Source organism: Muscardinus avellanarius, assembly GCF_963383645.1.
Source record: "Muscardinus avellanarius genome assembly, chromosome: 13".
NCBI classification, from domain to species: Eukaryota; Metazoa; Chordata; class Mammalia; order Rodentia; family Gliridae; genus Muscardinus; species Muscardinus avellanarius.
In genome coordinates, this window is record NC_137799.1 from 72,645,483 (window position 1) to 72,660,956 (window position 15,474).

General features: G+C 43.1%; 1 protein-coding gene across 1 annotated transcript in view; it reads right to left on the minus strand.

Moving 5' to 3' along the window:
• Positions 1 to 15,474, minus strand: part of DOCK8 (dedicator of cytokinesis 8) — a gene marked incomplete at both ends in the record, with an annotated part of 237,691 nt that overhangs the window by 60,993 nt on the left and 161,224 nt on the right. Inside the window, 2 exons of the mRNA XM_080708606.1 lie at positions 4,170 to 4,283; positions 6,576 to 6,725. Of these exons, the coding sequence (XP_080564732.1) occupies positions 4,170 to 4,283; positions 6,576 to 6,725 (264 nt within the window). The remainder of the gene's footprint in view (positions 1 to 4,169; positions 4,284 to 6,575; positions 6,726 to 15,474) is intronic.

Below are 15,474 nucleotides of genomic sequence, written 5' to 3' on the forward strand. Positions count from 1 at the left end.
CAAAGACATCAAGAAGTTTGCTCCATCGTGGGAGACGAGGAACTGGAGGACAAATAAAACATGCAGTATGAATTTTGGGGAAATAATTGGGGGAAAATCTTTGCTTAAAAAGCAATCCATGCGCTGGGTGTGGTGATGCATGCCTGGAATCCTAGTTATAGGGTTGGGAGGTTGAGAGAGCAGCATCGCAAGTTTGAGGCCAGTGCAGTTAACTTAGTGAGACCTTGTTTCTAAGTAAAAAACAGCACAGAACTGGAGGAGTAGCTCAGAGGTAGAATGTTCCTGGGCTTAATCCCCAGTACTAAAGAGAAACAAGCAAGCAAGAAAGCAAACAAAAGAGTACCCTTCTTGAAGCAAGCCCTGAGATGCTATGGGGAGCATTCCTCGCCTCCCCCAGGTGAGCTGAACAAAGGGAGGAGCCAGGCTCCTAGCTCCTCCATAGGCAAAGTAGGGGGAAGAGGGGCTGATGGCCCTTGTTCATGGTTTCATCATAAACACCTCTCACCCCAGCAGACGAGCACAAAGTGTCATCCTTGCAAATGGACAGGCCTCCTCTTCTCACATCAGGAGTTTTCTGACCTGTGTAATTTAAACTTTCAGCCATTTTAGAAGTCATTGTGTTGTGGGGCATTTTCAATACATAGTTAGGCATTTACTTAAAATGAAGGAATGTCATTATATGTTACACATATATAAAGCCAAATGACTGCTGTGTAAGATGGTGGTGGCTGGGAACAATCCTGGCTGACTTTGGACCTGTGGGGCCTCCAGGTCCCTTGAGTCTTCATTAAAGATAGAAATGCCAGTGGTTCTGTTTAAGGGATGGGTGTTAACTTTGGGCACATAGTAAGATACATGGAATAATTTAAGGAGTAGATTTATCTAGCAAGGCACCCTTGCAATCCCAGTACTTGAGAGGCTGAGACAGGAGAATTACAGGTTCACAGCCAGCCTCCCCAACTTAGTGAGACTCTGTTTCAAAATAAAAATAAAGTAAAAAAAAAAATAGGACTAGGGTACAGCTTATAGGTAGAATGCTCCTGGTTTCAATCCCCAGTACCACAAAAAGATAAAAAGTAGGTTTATTTGTTAAGGACAATTAACAGAAGACTAAGGTTATAGACATCACCACACATTCTTTAAATAGCAGATAACAGGATTGAATGTTTGAATCAGTTTATGCAAGATAATAAAATCAGAGGACTTAGGAAGAATACAATGTGCCTTACTCAGGTAGGAATTTCATCCTGTAACTAGATAGCTGGGATCCATGAATTAAGTTGCTGTTGCCTGGGGTAGTGACGTTTTGAGGCCTGAGTGGCATGGTGCTGCTAGGCAATGTCCATGGACATCACCAGCAGCCATGGAACACAGAAACAAAGTTTCAGAGCCCGGGAAGTCTAAGCCAGCCCTGTTATTTTGCAGAAGAGGAAGTGGATGCCTCCAATGAAGGGCGATGTTCCCCAGTCACAGAGGTGGTGAACGGCATCGCTAGAATTAGAGTGCAGTGTCCAGGGCTCTTTGGGAGTTGGGAGAGGGGTGAGGGGAGAGAAAGAGAAGAAGCAGCTCAAATACAAAGAGTTTAAAAGGGAAAGCGAGTAATGATAAGGAAAGGGCAGAGTAAGAGGCGATTAAACTACACCCTGCAGGGCAGGTCCAAGTCGTCTTGGGATGCCTTGTTTCCCTTTTGAAACCAGCACGGCTACATGTGCACTGGGCCTGCGCTGTGTTTCTAGGGTCTCTTTTTCAAACATCCAACTTCAAGTTTTGAAAGCAGATTAACTTGTATTTACAACTCATCTGGTGATCTAGAATCCTAAACCTGAAAGGGAGGACAAAGAGGAGTGAGCATTTCCTCCAGGGTCTACCTTGGTAGTTCCTGGGACAGGCGGTTAAGTGCACAGGATGGTGACGCACTGGGAGTGGCATGGTGCTGCTAGACAATGTCCATGGACATCAGCAGCAGCCATGGGACACAGAACCAAAGTTTCCTTATCATTCTCTTTTATTATTTTGCTTCCTTACCTGGTCGTCCTTTAGAAAAGTCACTGTTTTCTTTTGTTGGGAAAAGGGTATTATGTAAATGAGCTCAAGAAATAAAGAGCTCCTAGGCTATTTATTTCTTCGCTGAAGACTGACACCCCACCCCATTAGCTCACACCAAACCTAATTTTTACACATTCCGTCATTTGAAAATAACCCAAGCCAACAATTTTAGGCTTTTAGCACCTGACTGCTTTGTCGATCCCACAACACTTCACTGGACATCTGATTCCTATTGAGAAGATAGCGCCTTGTACAAGGCACAAGTAGGTACAGCCCTTTGGAGCTCTCTGACCCAGAGACTTCCCACTGTGCTGCGGCAACATCACGGACACTTAAGCCTCTGTTCTCCCCACCCCTGGGAGTACCCTGCTCCTCTAGGTGGTGCTCCCTTATTGTAAGCCTCTAGACAGTCCTGTGCTTTGAAAGCCTTTATCGCTCCTGCAACCCTGTCCATGTACCACCAATGAAACCTGTGTGTCACTATCTTGTATGGTATTATCTTTTTCCTTAATCAGCCCCAAAGCCTTCAAACCTCCCACAGAGGAGAATTCTTTCATTTTAAAAATGAAGAAATTGAGACCAATATAATTTGGAGGATTTACTTAAAGTCACTGAGTTACTCATTACAAAAAAAAAACAAAAAAAACAAACAGGTGGTGATGGTGGTAATGGTGTAGGTGCCAATGTTGGTAGAGGTGGTGATGGTGGTAGTAGTAGTGGTGATGGTAAAGGTGGTGTTGGTGTATGTAGTGGTGGTAGTGGAGGTGGTGATGATGGGGATGCTGACATTGGTGGAGGTGATGATGGTGTTGGAGGTGGTGATGTTGGTAGAAGTAGTAATTATGGTGATGGAAGAAATAGTGATAGTGGGGATGGCAGGGGTGGTAATGGTGGTGATGATGGAGATGCTGATGGTTTTGGAGGTGGTGATGGTGGAGGTGGTAATGGTGGAGATGCTGATGGTTTTGGAGGTAGTGATGGTAGAGATGCTGATGGTTTTGGAGGTGGTGATGGTGGAGGTGGTAATGGTGGAGATACTAATGGTGTTGGAGGTGGTGATGGTGGTGATGTTGAAAGTGGTGATGTTGGTGGAGGTAGTAATGGTGGTGATAGAAGAGATAGTGATGGTGGCGATGGAAGAAGTGCCGATGTCAGTGGAGGTGGTACTGATATTGGAGGTAGTGTCATGGGTGTGAGAGGTGATGGCAATGGTGGTGGTGGTGGAGGTGAAGATGGTAATGGTGATAGCAGAGGTGGTAATGATGGTGATGGAGATGCTAATGGTGGTGGTGGTGGTGGTGATGGTACTGGAGGTAGTAATGGTGGTAATGTTGGAGGTGGTGATGTTGGGGGATGTAGTGATGGTGGTGATGGTGTTGGAGGTGGTGATGGAAGAGGTGGCAGTGGTAGTGTTGGTGGAGTGGCAATGTAATGGTGGTAGAGGTGGTGATGGTGGAGGTCGTAATGGCAGTGGTGGTGGAGAAGGTGATGTTGGTGGAGGTAGATATGGTGGGCGTAGGAAGGGATGACAATGGTGTGGTAGCTACAGCAGAAGTATGGAAGGAGAGGAGTAGCAAAAATAACTGATATATACATATATTATACATATAATATATATATTACTTTGTTAGGGCATTTAAAAATAGTGAATAAAGGAAGAATATTAAACATTGGAGGGATAACTAATAACCTATTCTTGGGTTATAAAATATTTGCTTTGGGCTCAGTAAAATTAAATCTTTCTGACTGATTTCATCAAGACTTTAAAGTCAGAATTTATAGCAATTTAATTTATTCGCCTAATAGGTGAAAAGAGTCCTCATGCTTTGGACTCTAGGCCCGGTCAAAGAACAAATGCATAGTCATTTAATTTCTGTTAAATGCTAAATTGGAGAAATCAGATCACATTACTAATAAAAGTCAATCCCAATCAATAAACCTGTTGTCTGGGTTGATAACCATGCCAGGAATGCCAGGATGTCCACAGCATAGACCCAAGGAATGTTCCATTAAACCCAGGATGCGCAGCAGTCACACTGCTGAACCGCAATGAGTAAGATAGCTTTCCAAGGCCACAAGCAGCACCTCAGAGAACAAAATGGCTAGCTCCTAGGGACACTCACCTGGTTGCAATAGTGTTTGACAAGGTTAAACACAAAGCCACGGTCCATGAGTGAGAGAAGGTCATACAAGAAGAAAGCCAGGCTGATGTTGATTTTCTCTGCCTGTTCATTTTCCTTAAAAACAAACATACAGATCATTTCATGTATGGCCTAGACATTGGGGAACACTGGGAGAGGTGAGTCCTGTCATATCAGCCACTGTCCCTCTGAGCAACACTGGGAGAAGCAGATGAAGTCTGAAGAACTATAGGACATATAATTTAGCCCTTCACTGATCCATGACTGTCATCTTCTTCTTTCCTAGGGCATTCTGCCTCAGAGCTATACCCCCAGCCCTACCTTTTTTTTTTTTATGTTTGAAACAGGGTCTTGCCGAGTTGCTGAGGCTGGGCTCCAAATTGCCATGCTCCGGTCTCAGCCGCCCAAGTCCTGGGATGATAGGCTTGCACCACCAGGCTTGGCTTTGAGTCAGGTTGCTGTTTAGGTACAGTTAATATTTAGGGGTATTTTCTTCCTGTCCTCTTTCTTCCTATAGCCTATTTGCATGTATGTAATTGAGCTTATTCTCTATATACTAGGCTCTGTTCTTCTGTTCTGACTTCCTTTTTTTCAAACTAACTTGAACTTTATTCACTATCTCCAATAAGATAAGTTCTTAATTTGTAAGAATTATTGTAGAAAATCCAATCAGGATAAGAGAATCAGTTTTTACCGCATAGATTTTTCTTTTCTTATTAGGCAGCGTTCCCATCCTGAGAGAGGTCAGAGTCATGCTCATTAGGGTGACTTGGGGCCAGATTTTTTTTTTTTCACTTTGTATTCTCAGTAATAACTGAGGTATTTAAAAGTACTTCAGAGTAACTACAGTTACCATTTTACGTTTATGTCCTTTATCCTCAGAATGATAAATTGATTTCTCTGTCGTGATTGAAACTATAACATAAAGATATTTTCATTTTGTTAAGATGCTCAGTTTGCAAATTTAGGCCAAGCTGATCAGTCCCTGGGATGGACAGGGTGCTGATAAGGAGGTTCATGGAGAAATCCTTGAGTTCCCTCAGCATCCCCCACATGGCCATTCCTTCTGGATCGTTGATGTGACTTATGAATACCTGGGTGTCAAATCTCTAGTCTGGGCTTTTCTGCAGGCTGTGTGACTTTTAGAAAATCTACCAACCTCACTATGCCTTATTTTCATGCCTGCCAATATGGATACACCATTGTTCTTCAAACAAAATTTGCCATGAGAAATCATCAAATGGAAATCTTCTGAGCAATTGATACTACATAAATTCTTAATTTTATAAAGGTACTACTAATAAATACTGCTCCCTAAAGTATTATAGTTACCTTTACATTAAATTTTACTTAAGTGTGTGTGTGTGTGTGTGTGTGTGTGTGTGTGTGTGTGTGTAACTGGGGATTGAACTAAGGAGCATTCTACCCCGAGGCTACACCACTAGCCCTATACTTCTGTTTTATTTTGAAATAGGGTCTCACTAAGTTGTGGAGGGCCTCATGAGGTTACTGAGGCTGGCTGTGAACCTGAGATCCTCCTGTCTCAGCCTCTTAAGTACTGGGGTTACAAGTATGTGCCACCACACCTGGTTTAATTTTATAAATTTTAATTTTAATTTTGAAATGATTTCAAAATTAGATAAGAATGCCAAATAGTATAAAGAACTGTGCATCTTTTAACCAGATTCATTAATATTTCACATTTGGCTACATTTACATTATTGTTCTTTCTATAGATACTATTTTTTTTTTCATTTTTCAGGGTATATTTCCTAAGAGCGTATGTCATGTCCACATTGCTACAATACTTTACATGATAGTCTATTTGCAATTTCTTTTTGTAAAAATTTAAAAATTTTAGCTTGGCATGGTGGCACACGCTTGTAATCCCCGCACTTGGGAGGTGGAGACAGGAGGATTGTTCAGGTTTAAAGCCAGCCTCGCTGGCTTAAGAGACCCTGTTTCCAAATAAAATATGTCTGGGAGTGTATCCCGGAGGTAGAAGGGTTCCATCCCCAATACCACCAAAATAAGTAAATAAATAAATAAAATATAATAAAGAATTAAAAAATAGGGCTGAAGGTGTAGCTAGAAGGCAGAATGCCCCTGGGTTCCATCCCCAGTACCGCCAAAAATAAATAAATAAATAAATAAATAAATAAATAAATAAAATTAAATATTTTATTAGGAAAATTTCAAGTGATACTGCAATTTCTTTAGAGTAATTATCCATCTCTACTCTGGGTCAAGTCCAATAGAACATGCTGTGTTTGCTTACCATGCACAGTTATATTTTAACTATTGTTTCAAAGTGATCCTTATTTTTCTCTTTCTATAGAAATAACATGTTCAAAGTGAACCATCTGGAAAGTAAAGAGACACAGTTACCTTCTGAGGTTTCACTAACAGGGCTGCAATCTCCGAGGTGACCACATTCACAATGGTTGTTATGTCATCTTTGAAGCGGTCAGAAAAGCGAGTCCTCCGGAAGCTGTCCCGTTTGTCCAGGTTGTGCACATACTGGGCCATGCTTTTCACCTACAGAGGCATGGGGGAAGTGTCAACACGGAGACTGGCCACGTGCTTGTGCAATGTGCAAAAGGGGTAAGAGGTGATGAAAAGCCTTTTCATGATGGACTTTCTGACACTGCGTTGGTGCTGGTGGTACACACGCTGGCTCTGAACTACAGGATGCTTCCGACACACCAATGGTTGCCATGGTGGCGGGGGTGGAAAGGGTGTCCTCTTCTTGACCCCAAGTCAGGGGGCTCCCTTCTTGCTGCTGACAAAGGCAGGAGCTTGATTCTTTAGCTCCAGAGTCAGAAGCTTCCCCCACTCACCCTTACCTCTCCTGGATGGCCTCCATCCTGGAAGGCAGAGTGAGGCTGGGCACCTCAGAGTGAGGCACAACTCTGCCACAGGCCCTGGACATACAGAGAATTGTTTACAAGACTGCTCTGGGTGCGAACTGAAGTCTCTTCTGTTCCTAAAACTACAGTTAAGGAGCACCAGGGAGACCTGTCCCTCCTATCTTGACTTTCAGGTTGAAACAGGGAACGTAGTTTCTCCAGAAACAATTCTTCAGTTTGCAACCAGGTTATTTTCTGCTTAGCTGGAAAACTCAACAACTATTTAGAACATTGCCTGTAATCTTAGTATTTGGGAGGCTGAGACAGGAGGATTACAGGTTCATGGCCAGCCTCAGCAACTTAGGCCCTTCACAACTTAGTGAAACCCTATTTCAAAATAAAAACAATAATGGGTTTTACTCAGCAATAGGATGCTTCTGGGTTCATTCTCCAATACAAAAACAAACAAACAAAAATATTGCTTCTGGGGAAATTATTTTTTGAGCTTAGGCTTATCCTATCTGTTTGTCATATCTATGGGGCAACCAGTGACTAGTATAACAGAAATTCAGGGCCCACCACAATTTTTTAAATTAAATAATTTATTTATTTATTTATTTATTTTTGAGGTACTAGGGATGGAACCCAGCGGCATTCTAACTCTGAGCTACACCTCCTGCCCTATTTTTATTCTTTAATTTGAAACAGGGTCTCCCTAAGTTGTGGAAGGCCTCACTAAGTAGCTGAGGCTGTCTGCGAACCACGATTCTCCGGTCTCAGCCTCCCGAATGCTGGGATTACAAGCCTCCTCTACCATGCCTGTTGCCACCACAATTTTAAATCTAGCTCATACTTATTTTTTGGACTTCGTCCTGGAATCAAAAGATTCATGATTCATGGGTCAATATAACCCTCTGTGAAGTGCCTGAGGTTGGGTCCTGTCCTTGTTGGAAGTGGATGGGAGCCATTAGGAACAGTCTGACAGGAAGAATGGGGAGTTCCTATGACCAGGCGCCTAGGGTCATTTTCATGAATTTGTCCAGGCTGGTCAGAGAGCCACTGCAAAAAAACGTCCCTAGAAGCTTAGCTACCCACATGTGCTCTCAGTCAGGTCAGGGCTGGGCAGCTGTATGGAAGTTGACTTTCCCTGAGAACTTTGTGGCAGAAGATTTATGCGTTAAGAGCAGATACCTCTTCCAGCACCAGTCTCCAGAGAGGAGGGGAACTCAGAACGGAGCTCAGAACCACAGAGGAGATACGCCAGCCTCACGGCCGAGGATGCAGCAGCAGAGCCTTACTGCTGGCGGCAGCGGCGACTTCACCAGACGGCACCAGACCAACGCACTCAACGGCCCACCAGGCTCCAGAGAGGAGCGGCGGACAGCGAGCCGAGGTGAGCTGCTGTGGAACAGCCGGGCGGGATTCAGCAGATTTTTCAATACAGGGAGCGTCTAAAGCTCCCAGGGGCTGGGCTCAGCGCACCCTGCAGGGACTCAGAGCGGAGCTCAAAACCAGAGAAGAAATACTCCAGCCTCACGGCCGAGGGCGTGGCTAGCAACGGCACCATATTGCCACTGGCAGCAGCAGCAGCGAATTCACCAAGTCCACTATAGCTCCATCGGCCACTCAACAACAGTGAGTCAAACTGCAGCCTCTAGAGGAGAAATCCCAGTACTGACTCCCAGGGACTTGACCCAGTGGGGGAGTGGCGGTGGCAGAGATATCACACTATAGTCACAACTCCATGCAGGTGAACGCCCAGGCTGGCACCCCCCCACCCCCATGGTCTAAAGCAGCCTCGATTGACTCCCAGGGTCTGAGACTTTGCGATACAACCTAGTTAAGGAGTAGTGGGGACTGAGATACCACAGACTCGAGATCCAGAGCACCTTAAATAAAGTCGTAGTGACCCAGGGAAGAACCCAGAGAAGGCACAAACTTCTGAAATCATGGGAAAGCGAAATAACAATGGAGCAATGATGCCCACAACCCCACAACATCAGAACCCGATAAAACAGAAATTCAGAGATTTCTAGAAGATCAAATCAGGAAAATAACTGCAGAAATAATAGAGGTGTTTCGAAAAGAATTCAGAGAGACCCAAAAAGAGATAAAGGATGTAATCAATGAAGTAAAGGCCTCAATTCAAAGTATAAACAACCGATTAGACCACATGGAGAATAGAATCTCACTACTAGAAGATGATTACTCCAAAAATGAACACATAGTTTCTAATTTAGAAAAAAAATCCGACAGCAGGAATCTGACGTTGAAGAAATATGGGCCCATTTTAAGAGAGCTAACCTAAGAATAATCAGAATAGAGGAGGGAAAAGAAGGTGAAACCAAAGGGATCAACAATCTCTTCAAGGAAGTAATAGCAGAAAATTTTCCAAACATAGAGCAAGAGGTCGATACACAGGTCCAGGAAACTTTAGAACTCCCTTTAAACAGGAAGGGAGAAGAGGATCCCCACACCACATAATTGTCAAAATGACCAATGTGGAAGCCAAGCAGAGAATCTTAAAGGCAACAAAAACAAAGGGCCAAGTGACATTCAGAGGAGGCAAACCAATTAGAATCACTCCAGACTTCCCAAACCAAGTCATGAGAGCCAGAAGGGCTTGGAGTAACATATTCCAAACTCTGAAAGAAAACAACTTCCAGCCAAAAATTTCCTACCCAGCAAAACTTTCTATCAAATTAGATGGGGAAATAAGAAGCTTCCATGACAAACAGAAACTGAAGGATTTTATGTCTTCAAAACCAGCGCTAGAGAAAATACTCAAAGAGATTAACTACAAAGAAGAAATAGGTAACACACACCAGAACCAGAGAAACAAGATTTTCCATCCAACAGACAACTAAGATTGGCTATCTTTGGAGATTCATTATTTGTTAGTCTTTTACCTATTTCTAAATTGTATTGTTTGCTTTTATTGTTGCTAATTTTTAGGGTTTCTAGTTGGAATATTAATATACCTTCAGATATAGCATTTGGAAATATTTTATCCCATTCTATCGGTAACTTTTAACTCTGTTACATTGTCTTTGGATATACAATATTTTGTTATTTTCTAGGGAGTTTGTTTACCCTTCTGTTGCCTGTGCCATTGAAATCATATCCAAGAAAACACTGCCAATTTCAATGTCATGAGGTTTTAGGACCTAGATTTTCTCCTAAAAGTTTATAGTCTTAAGATTTATATTTAGGTCTTTTATCTATTTTGAGTTAATATTTGTATATGGTTTTAGTTAAGGGTCCAATTTTATTCTTTTTCATGTAATTATTATTTTTCAACAATATTTAGTTAAAAGATTATTATTTCCTCTACCAAATGTTCATGGAAACTTTGTCAAAAATAACTTGACAATATATGGAAGAATTTATCTCTAGGCTTTTATTTAACTCCAATGGTTTATATATCTGCCTTTATAACAGTATTATACTGTTTCAATTATTGTAGCTTTATAACATCTGAAATCAGAAAATATACATCTTCTAGCTTTGTTCTTTTTCGAGATTGTTTTGTGTATCTAGAGTCCATATTCCATATTAGGATAGATTTTCTCTGAAAAATAAATAAATAAATGTATGATAGTTTCACCTAAAAAAAGAAAAAAGAAAAAAAATTCTCTGGTAAGAAAGAAAGCAAAAAGAAATATTGAAATGTTATCTTTAAGTCATCAAAAGCTTGGTATCAGACAAATGAAACTTATGTGAGATTATCATTGTTAATTTTAGATAAATTGCTATAATATTAGATGTCAACCACTAAGCCAAGCATGGGAAGGAGGGATGGGGAGGGAATGGGGTGGGGATTGGGTAGGGGCTAACTGGGTGATGTGTGCATATATGTCTACAAAAGTTATTTTTATACCATTATGATGTATGAATACAGTGCACCAATAAAAAAAACTCAAAAAAATAAATAAAAATAAAAAAGACTAAAAAAAAAAAAGAGTAGATTCCTATTTCTCAGAATATAGGACTAGTCATTTTTGTTAATACTGAAACAAAAAAAAAAAAAAAAAAGAAAAGAAAACTCAGAGTGGGGAACACCAGGGAAGTAATCTTTATGTTTCATGATTTTTAGATGCTGCCCTGGCCAGCTCAGGAAAAAACTGAGGAAAAAATCAAGTGTAAGAACCATAGTTTCTCCCTGCCCCCAGTATCCTAGAGAGCCATATACACTTGGCAAGGGCCCTGAATTAGGGGTGGAAACCTGATGCCATTTTTGTCTGATAAAAACATCTCACTAAGTTCCTAACCAAGGATCCAGAAAGACAAAGCCTCTTTGTCTGGACGACCCCAGTCCTGGTTCTTTGTCACCTGACCCAGCCCAGCGCCAGGCTTTTAGAACTCACTCCTGCATTCGGCTCCTGCCTGCCGAGTTTGGCCACCCTATGACCAAATAAATAATTCTCACAATACCGTACTTCCAAATAATGGCCCATTTCCAGACTGTCAGCAACTTGCCAGCTACTGTGTCTCTGGGTCTCCAGAGAAGAACACCCAGCAGGAAGAGTAGTGGCTGCTTAGCCCATTATTTATAGGGTGGTTTGAGGCAAGAGAAATCTTTTCTCCCATTTTGGCCTTTGTGGCACATTCACAGTGTGGGTCGCTTTTCAAGAACCCCTCAGTGCAGAACTTCATGTCCTAAGTGAGTAAACTAGGTCACCCATTTACCTCTGGGTCTCCAAGGTCTGGCTCAGCAGTTTCTAGAAACACAGGAGACTTATTCATTAGCAAGTGTGAAATTCGCCCAAGGATGGGTTTCACCGCTCTCCTGACAAAGTGGTTGTTCATTAGCGCTTGGCCATCAACACAAGTAAGGGTGTTAAGCGGCCCAGGCTGCTGGCTAAGTGCGAGGAGAGTGTCCTTTCTCTCTCTTCAAGCTTCTTGGGATGAGGGGGAGACCAAAACTCTTTTGATTTTTCAATAACTTCCTTGGCATCACTCAAGTAAATACAGAAGGACACATGGAGGACTGGGTACCCTGTTTGAAACTGAGATCAATGGCCTTGCCATACCCTGGCTGTGCCTGGGAGTTTCCATTTGCCTCTTCCACAGCCCCAGATGGAGAGCTTGTCTTCTCTGTCTCTGAGGGTTAGGGAGATGTCTCCATGCACTGCATGCTTGGCCCCTTTGGCCTTTGGCTTCTGGTTGGAGCTGGCCAATGGGAGGCTCCAGCAGGGGACCCATGGGTGGGAGGACCCAAGGGCTTGAGCATTTAGTAACCCCACTGCTCGAGCTCCTGGCACAGTATGGTTCCAGCGATGACAGTGCTTTGTAAGGCTCCAGCTCCTGTCATGTGGGCCGCCTTCTCTGCCTCCAGCTTTCTCTGGCCCCAGTTGCTCTGTTCCCTACCTTTGGTTCTTTAGAGCTAGGATAGACTAAGGCTTCTGGCACTTTCTGCACCCTGGATGCTCACCAATCCTTCCTGTAACCTTGAGTGTACCCTGGCAGAGGTGTGTGTGTGTGCGTGTGTGTGTGTGTGTGTGTGTGTGTGTGTGTGTGTGGTGCTGGGTATTGAACCCAGGGGTATTCTACCTCTGAGCTATATTCCCAGTCTTATTTTATTTTTATTTATTAGTTAAACCGGGTCTAACTAAGTTGCTGAGAGCCCTGGTAAAATTCTGAGGCTGGTTTCAAACCTGTGATCCTCCTGTCTCAGCCTCCCAAGTAATGGGATTACCAGAATATGCAACCATGCTACCAGACTTAACAAAGGCCTTTCGATAAATGCTTTTCAATTAAACCTTTGAGTAATTCCAACTCTGTCCTATTAGGGCTCAGAGAGGCTGCGGCCAAAAGAACCCTGGGTAATTGCTATCTTGGCTGATCTGCATGTTGACCAACATGATAAAAACTAGGAGATCTGTAACCTTCTTCTCAGCTACTTCATCTGTTTAGTATACACCTGGAGATAAGGAGGACCTTTAGTTTTTGCTTTCTCTTTGGGGCCCACCAAGTCTTAGTAAACAAATATACAAGATCAAAAGCAACTTTCACCTTTTTTTAATGGTTCTTAGCTCCTTGCAGTTAGGGGCAGTATAGCAGCACTGGAAAAAGCCCTGGCAGATCTGGATAGCCTCCACCCTTCCTCCAACTGGGAATAATAAAAACTTCTGCCTGAAGGTTGTATGAAGATTAAACAGGATAATGCTTCAAAATGCTGAAGACAGCGTCAGGCACATAGATGCTGACCAGTACGCTTGGATGCTATTATCCTTTGTTTCTCAGGGATCCCCGCTGTTACTGGATTGCATGAGGACAATCATAGTTTACACCTGCAGAGAATGCAGGATGCAAACCCACCTTCAAAGCAGAGCTCTAAGACGCCATGTGGAACTTCTCAGCCTGAGCAATACTGAGTTCATGAAGATTGGGAACAGAGTAACAGTAGAGCTGTGTTAAAGTTAGTCAGCTTCTGAATGTAAAGGTTTTGCATGTTATCGATAATCATAGACTATTAGGATGCTTTGTAACTTGAAGCTTCCCAAGGAGGCAAAGTGTGGAAGACCGGAACTTGGAGCAAGAAGGCTGAGGTCCTGGCTGAGAGGGCTGGCAAGTCCCTGCTTAGCCTTGGTGTGTGCTAGGGGGTGGGGAGAACCCCCTCCCCACCATCCTACTGTGCTGTGAGCAAACCCACTGCATGCGAGGCAAGCACTCTACCACTGAGCTACATCCCAGCCCGTTTTCAGGGTTTTAATGGTGTTTTAAGGATGGGTTAAAGGCCCCTGGAGCTGCTATTAGAACTCTCACGTAGTGGTTGAGAACCACTGTCCAAGGAACTTGGCTACACAAACAAAGATAGTACTTTATAAGATGGAACTATGAGATAAGATCTAAGAATAAGTAAAGTGTGTACGTATGTGTTCAAGAGTATGAGTAAATAATACAAAACATTTCTGAACTGGAATACTGTTTTCCATTGGGACTTTCCTCTCGGAGATTCTCCAAGATCAGTTATTTTTCTTCTTGCTTAAAAAAAATCTGCAGTTTTGACAGTTGATTTTAGGATTATTTGTATGAATTATCTGTAGATGGATCAGGACCCCAGTGAATCTTCCTTATGGAGAAGCTGGATGGTGGATGTGTGGAAGCAGGATACACGGGGCATGGAGTGGGGATTTTAGTACTTCTCAGTGGGAGTGAGTTGTTGCTGGCCTTTCTACCGAATCACAAAGCTGGCATCTCACTGCTGACGCTCTTGCCCCAAGACTTGTCACCTTAACCTGCTTGGCCTTTAGAATGCAAAATTTTGGTGCTGGCTAGATACAAATTCCAAAGACCTTGAGCTCGATTTAGGACTCATAGAGCAGAGGGGGTGTGTGCCAGTGGACCGCACGTATTCCCGGGAAGACAGGCAACTGAACACTGCCGCCTCGGGCCCTCCTGATTTTACTCCATAGTTCTAGTGAGGAGCTCAAAAATCGGCTTAATTTTAACCTAGCAATTCTGTGGCAGGGGTTTGGGATAGCGTTTTAGGATCTTTGTCATACTAGGGGTTGGGGCTTGGAAACTCAAAGTGACTCGAACCCTGGATGTGTTTCGGTGGCAGGAGTCTGACTTCTCTCTGTGCAGCAGCATCACTTCCTGCACCCCTCCCCTGTGTGTGTTTTGATGTTTCCTTTGGCCCCTCCCTTCCCTATTGTTCAGCATCGCTTTCTTTTCCTTAAGGTGAACTTACATAGATAAACTAGAGCTCAGGTGGAATTCTATCATCTCGCGCATTCTCTTTTTAAAAACATCATTCACTTAATGTCCCAGGGGAAGGAACACAGCAAATATGAAACTAATACTACCACTGAATCTCAGCCCACACTTCATCCTCCTAATCCTTTGTATGTTCAGCTGATGTAATTGCTGTCTGTGCTTTATACCTTTTTCATTTAACATAGTTCCACTCTGCATCTCTACCAACACTGACAAAAATGTTTATTCTCAATGCCTTTATGGCAAAATCCATTTTTTTGTGTGTGTGCTGGAGATTGAACTGAGGAGCGTTCTACCTCTGAGCTATACCCCCAGCCCTCTTTTATTTATTATTTTGAAACAGAGCTTCACTAAGTTGCGAGAGCCTCCGTAAATTGCTGAGGCTGGCTTTGAACCTGCAATCCTCCTGTTTCAGCCGCCCAAGTACTGGGATTTTAAGTGTGTGCTGCCATGCCCCGCTCTCACTTCCACTAGCAATTAAACAAAAACAGAGCTGGGTGTGGTGGCACACTACTGTAATCCCAGTCCTTGGGAGGCTGAAACAAGAGGATCACAGGTTTGTGGCCAGCCTCAGCTACTTAGTGAGGCTCCCCACATCTTAGTGAGAGCTCTATCAAAATAGGGCTGGAGATGCAGGTCAGAGGTAGAATGCCCTGGGTTCAATCCCTGGTCCCGCAAAACAAACAAACAAACAAACAAACAAACAAACAAACACA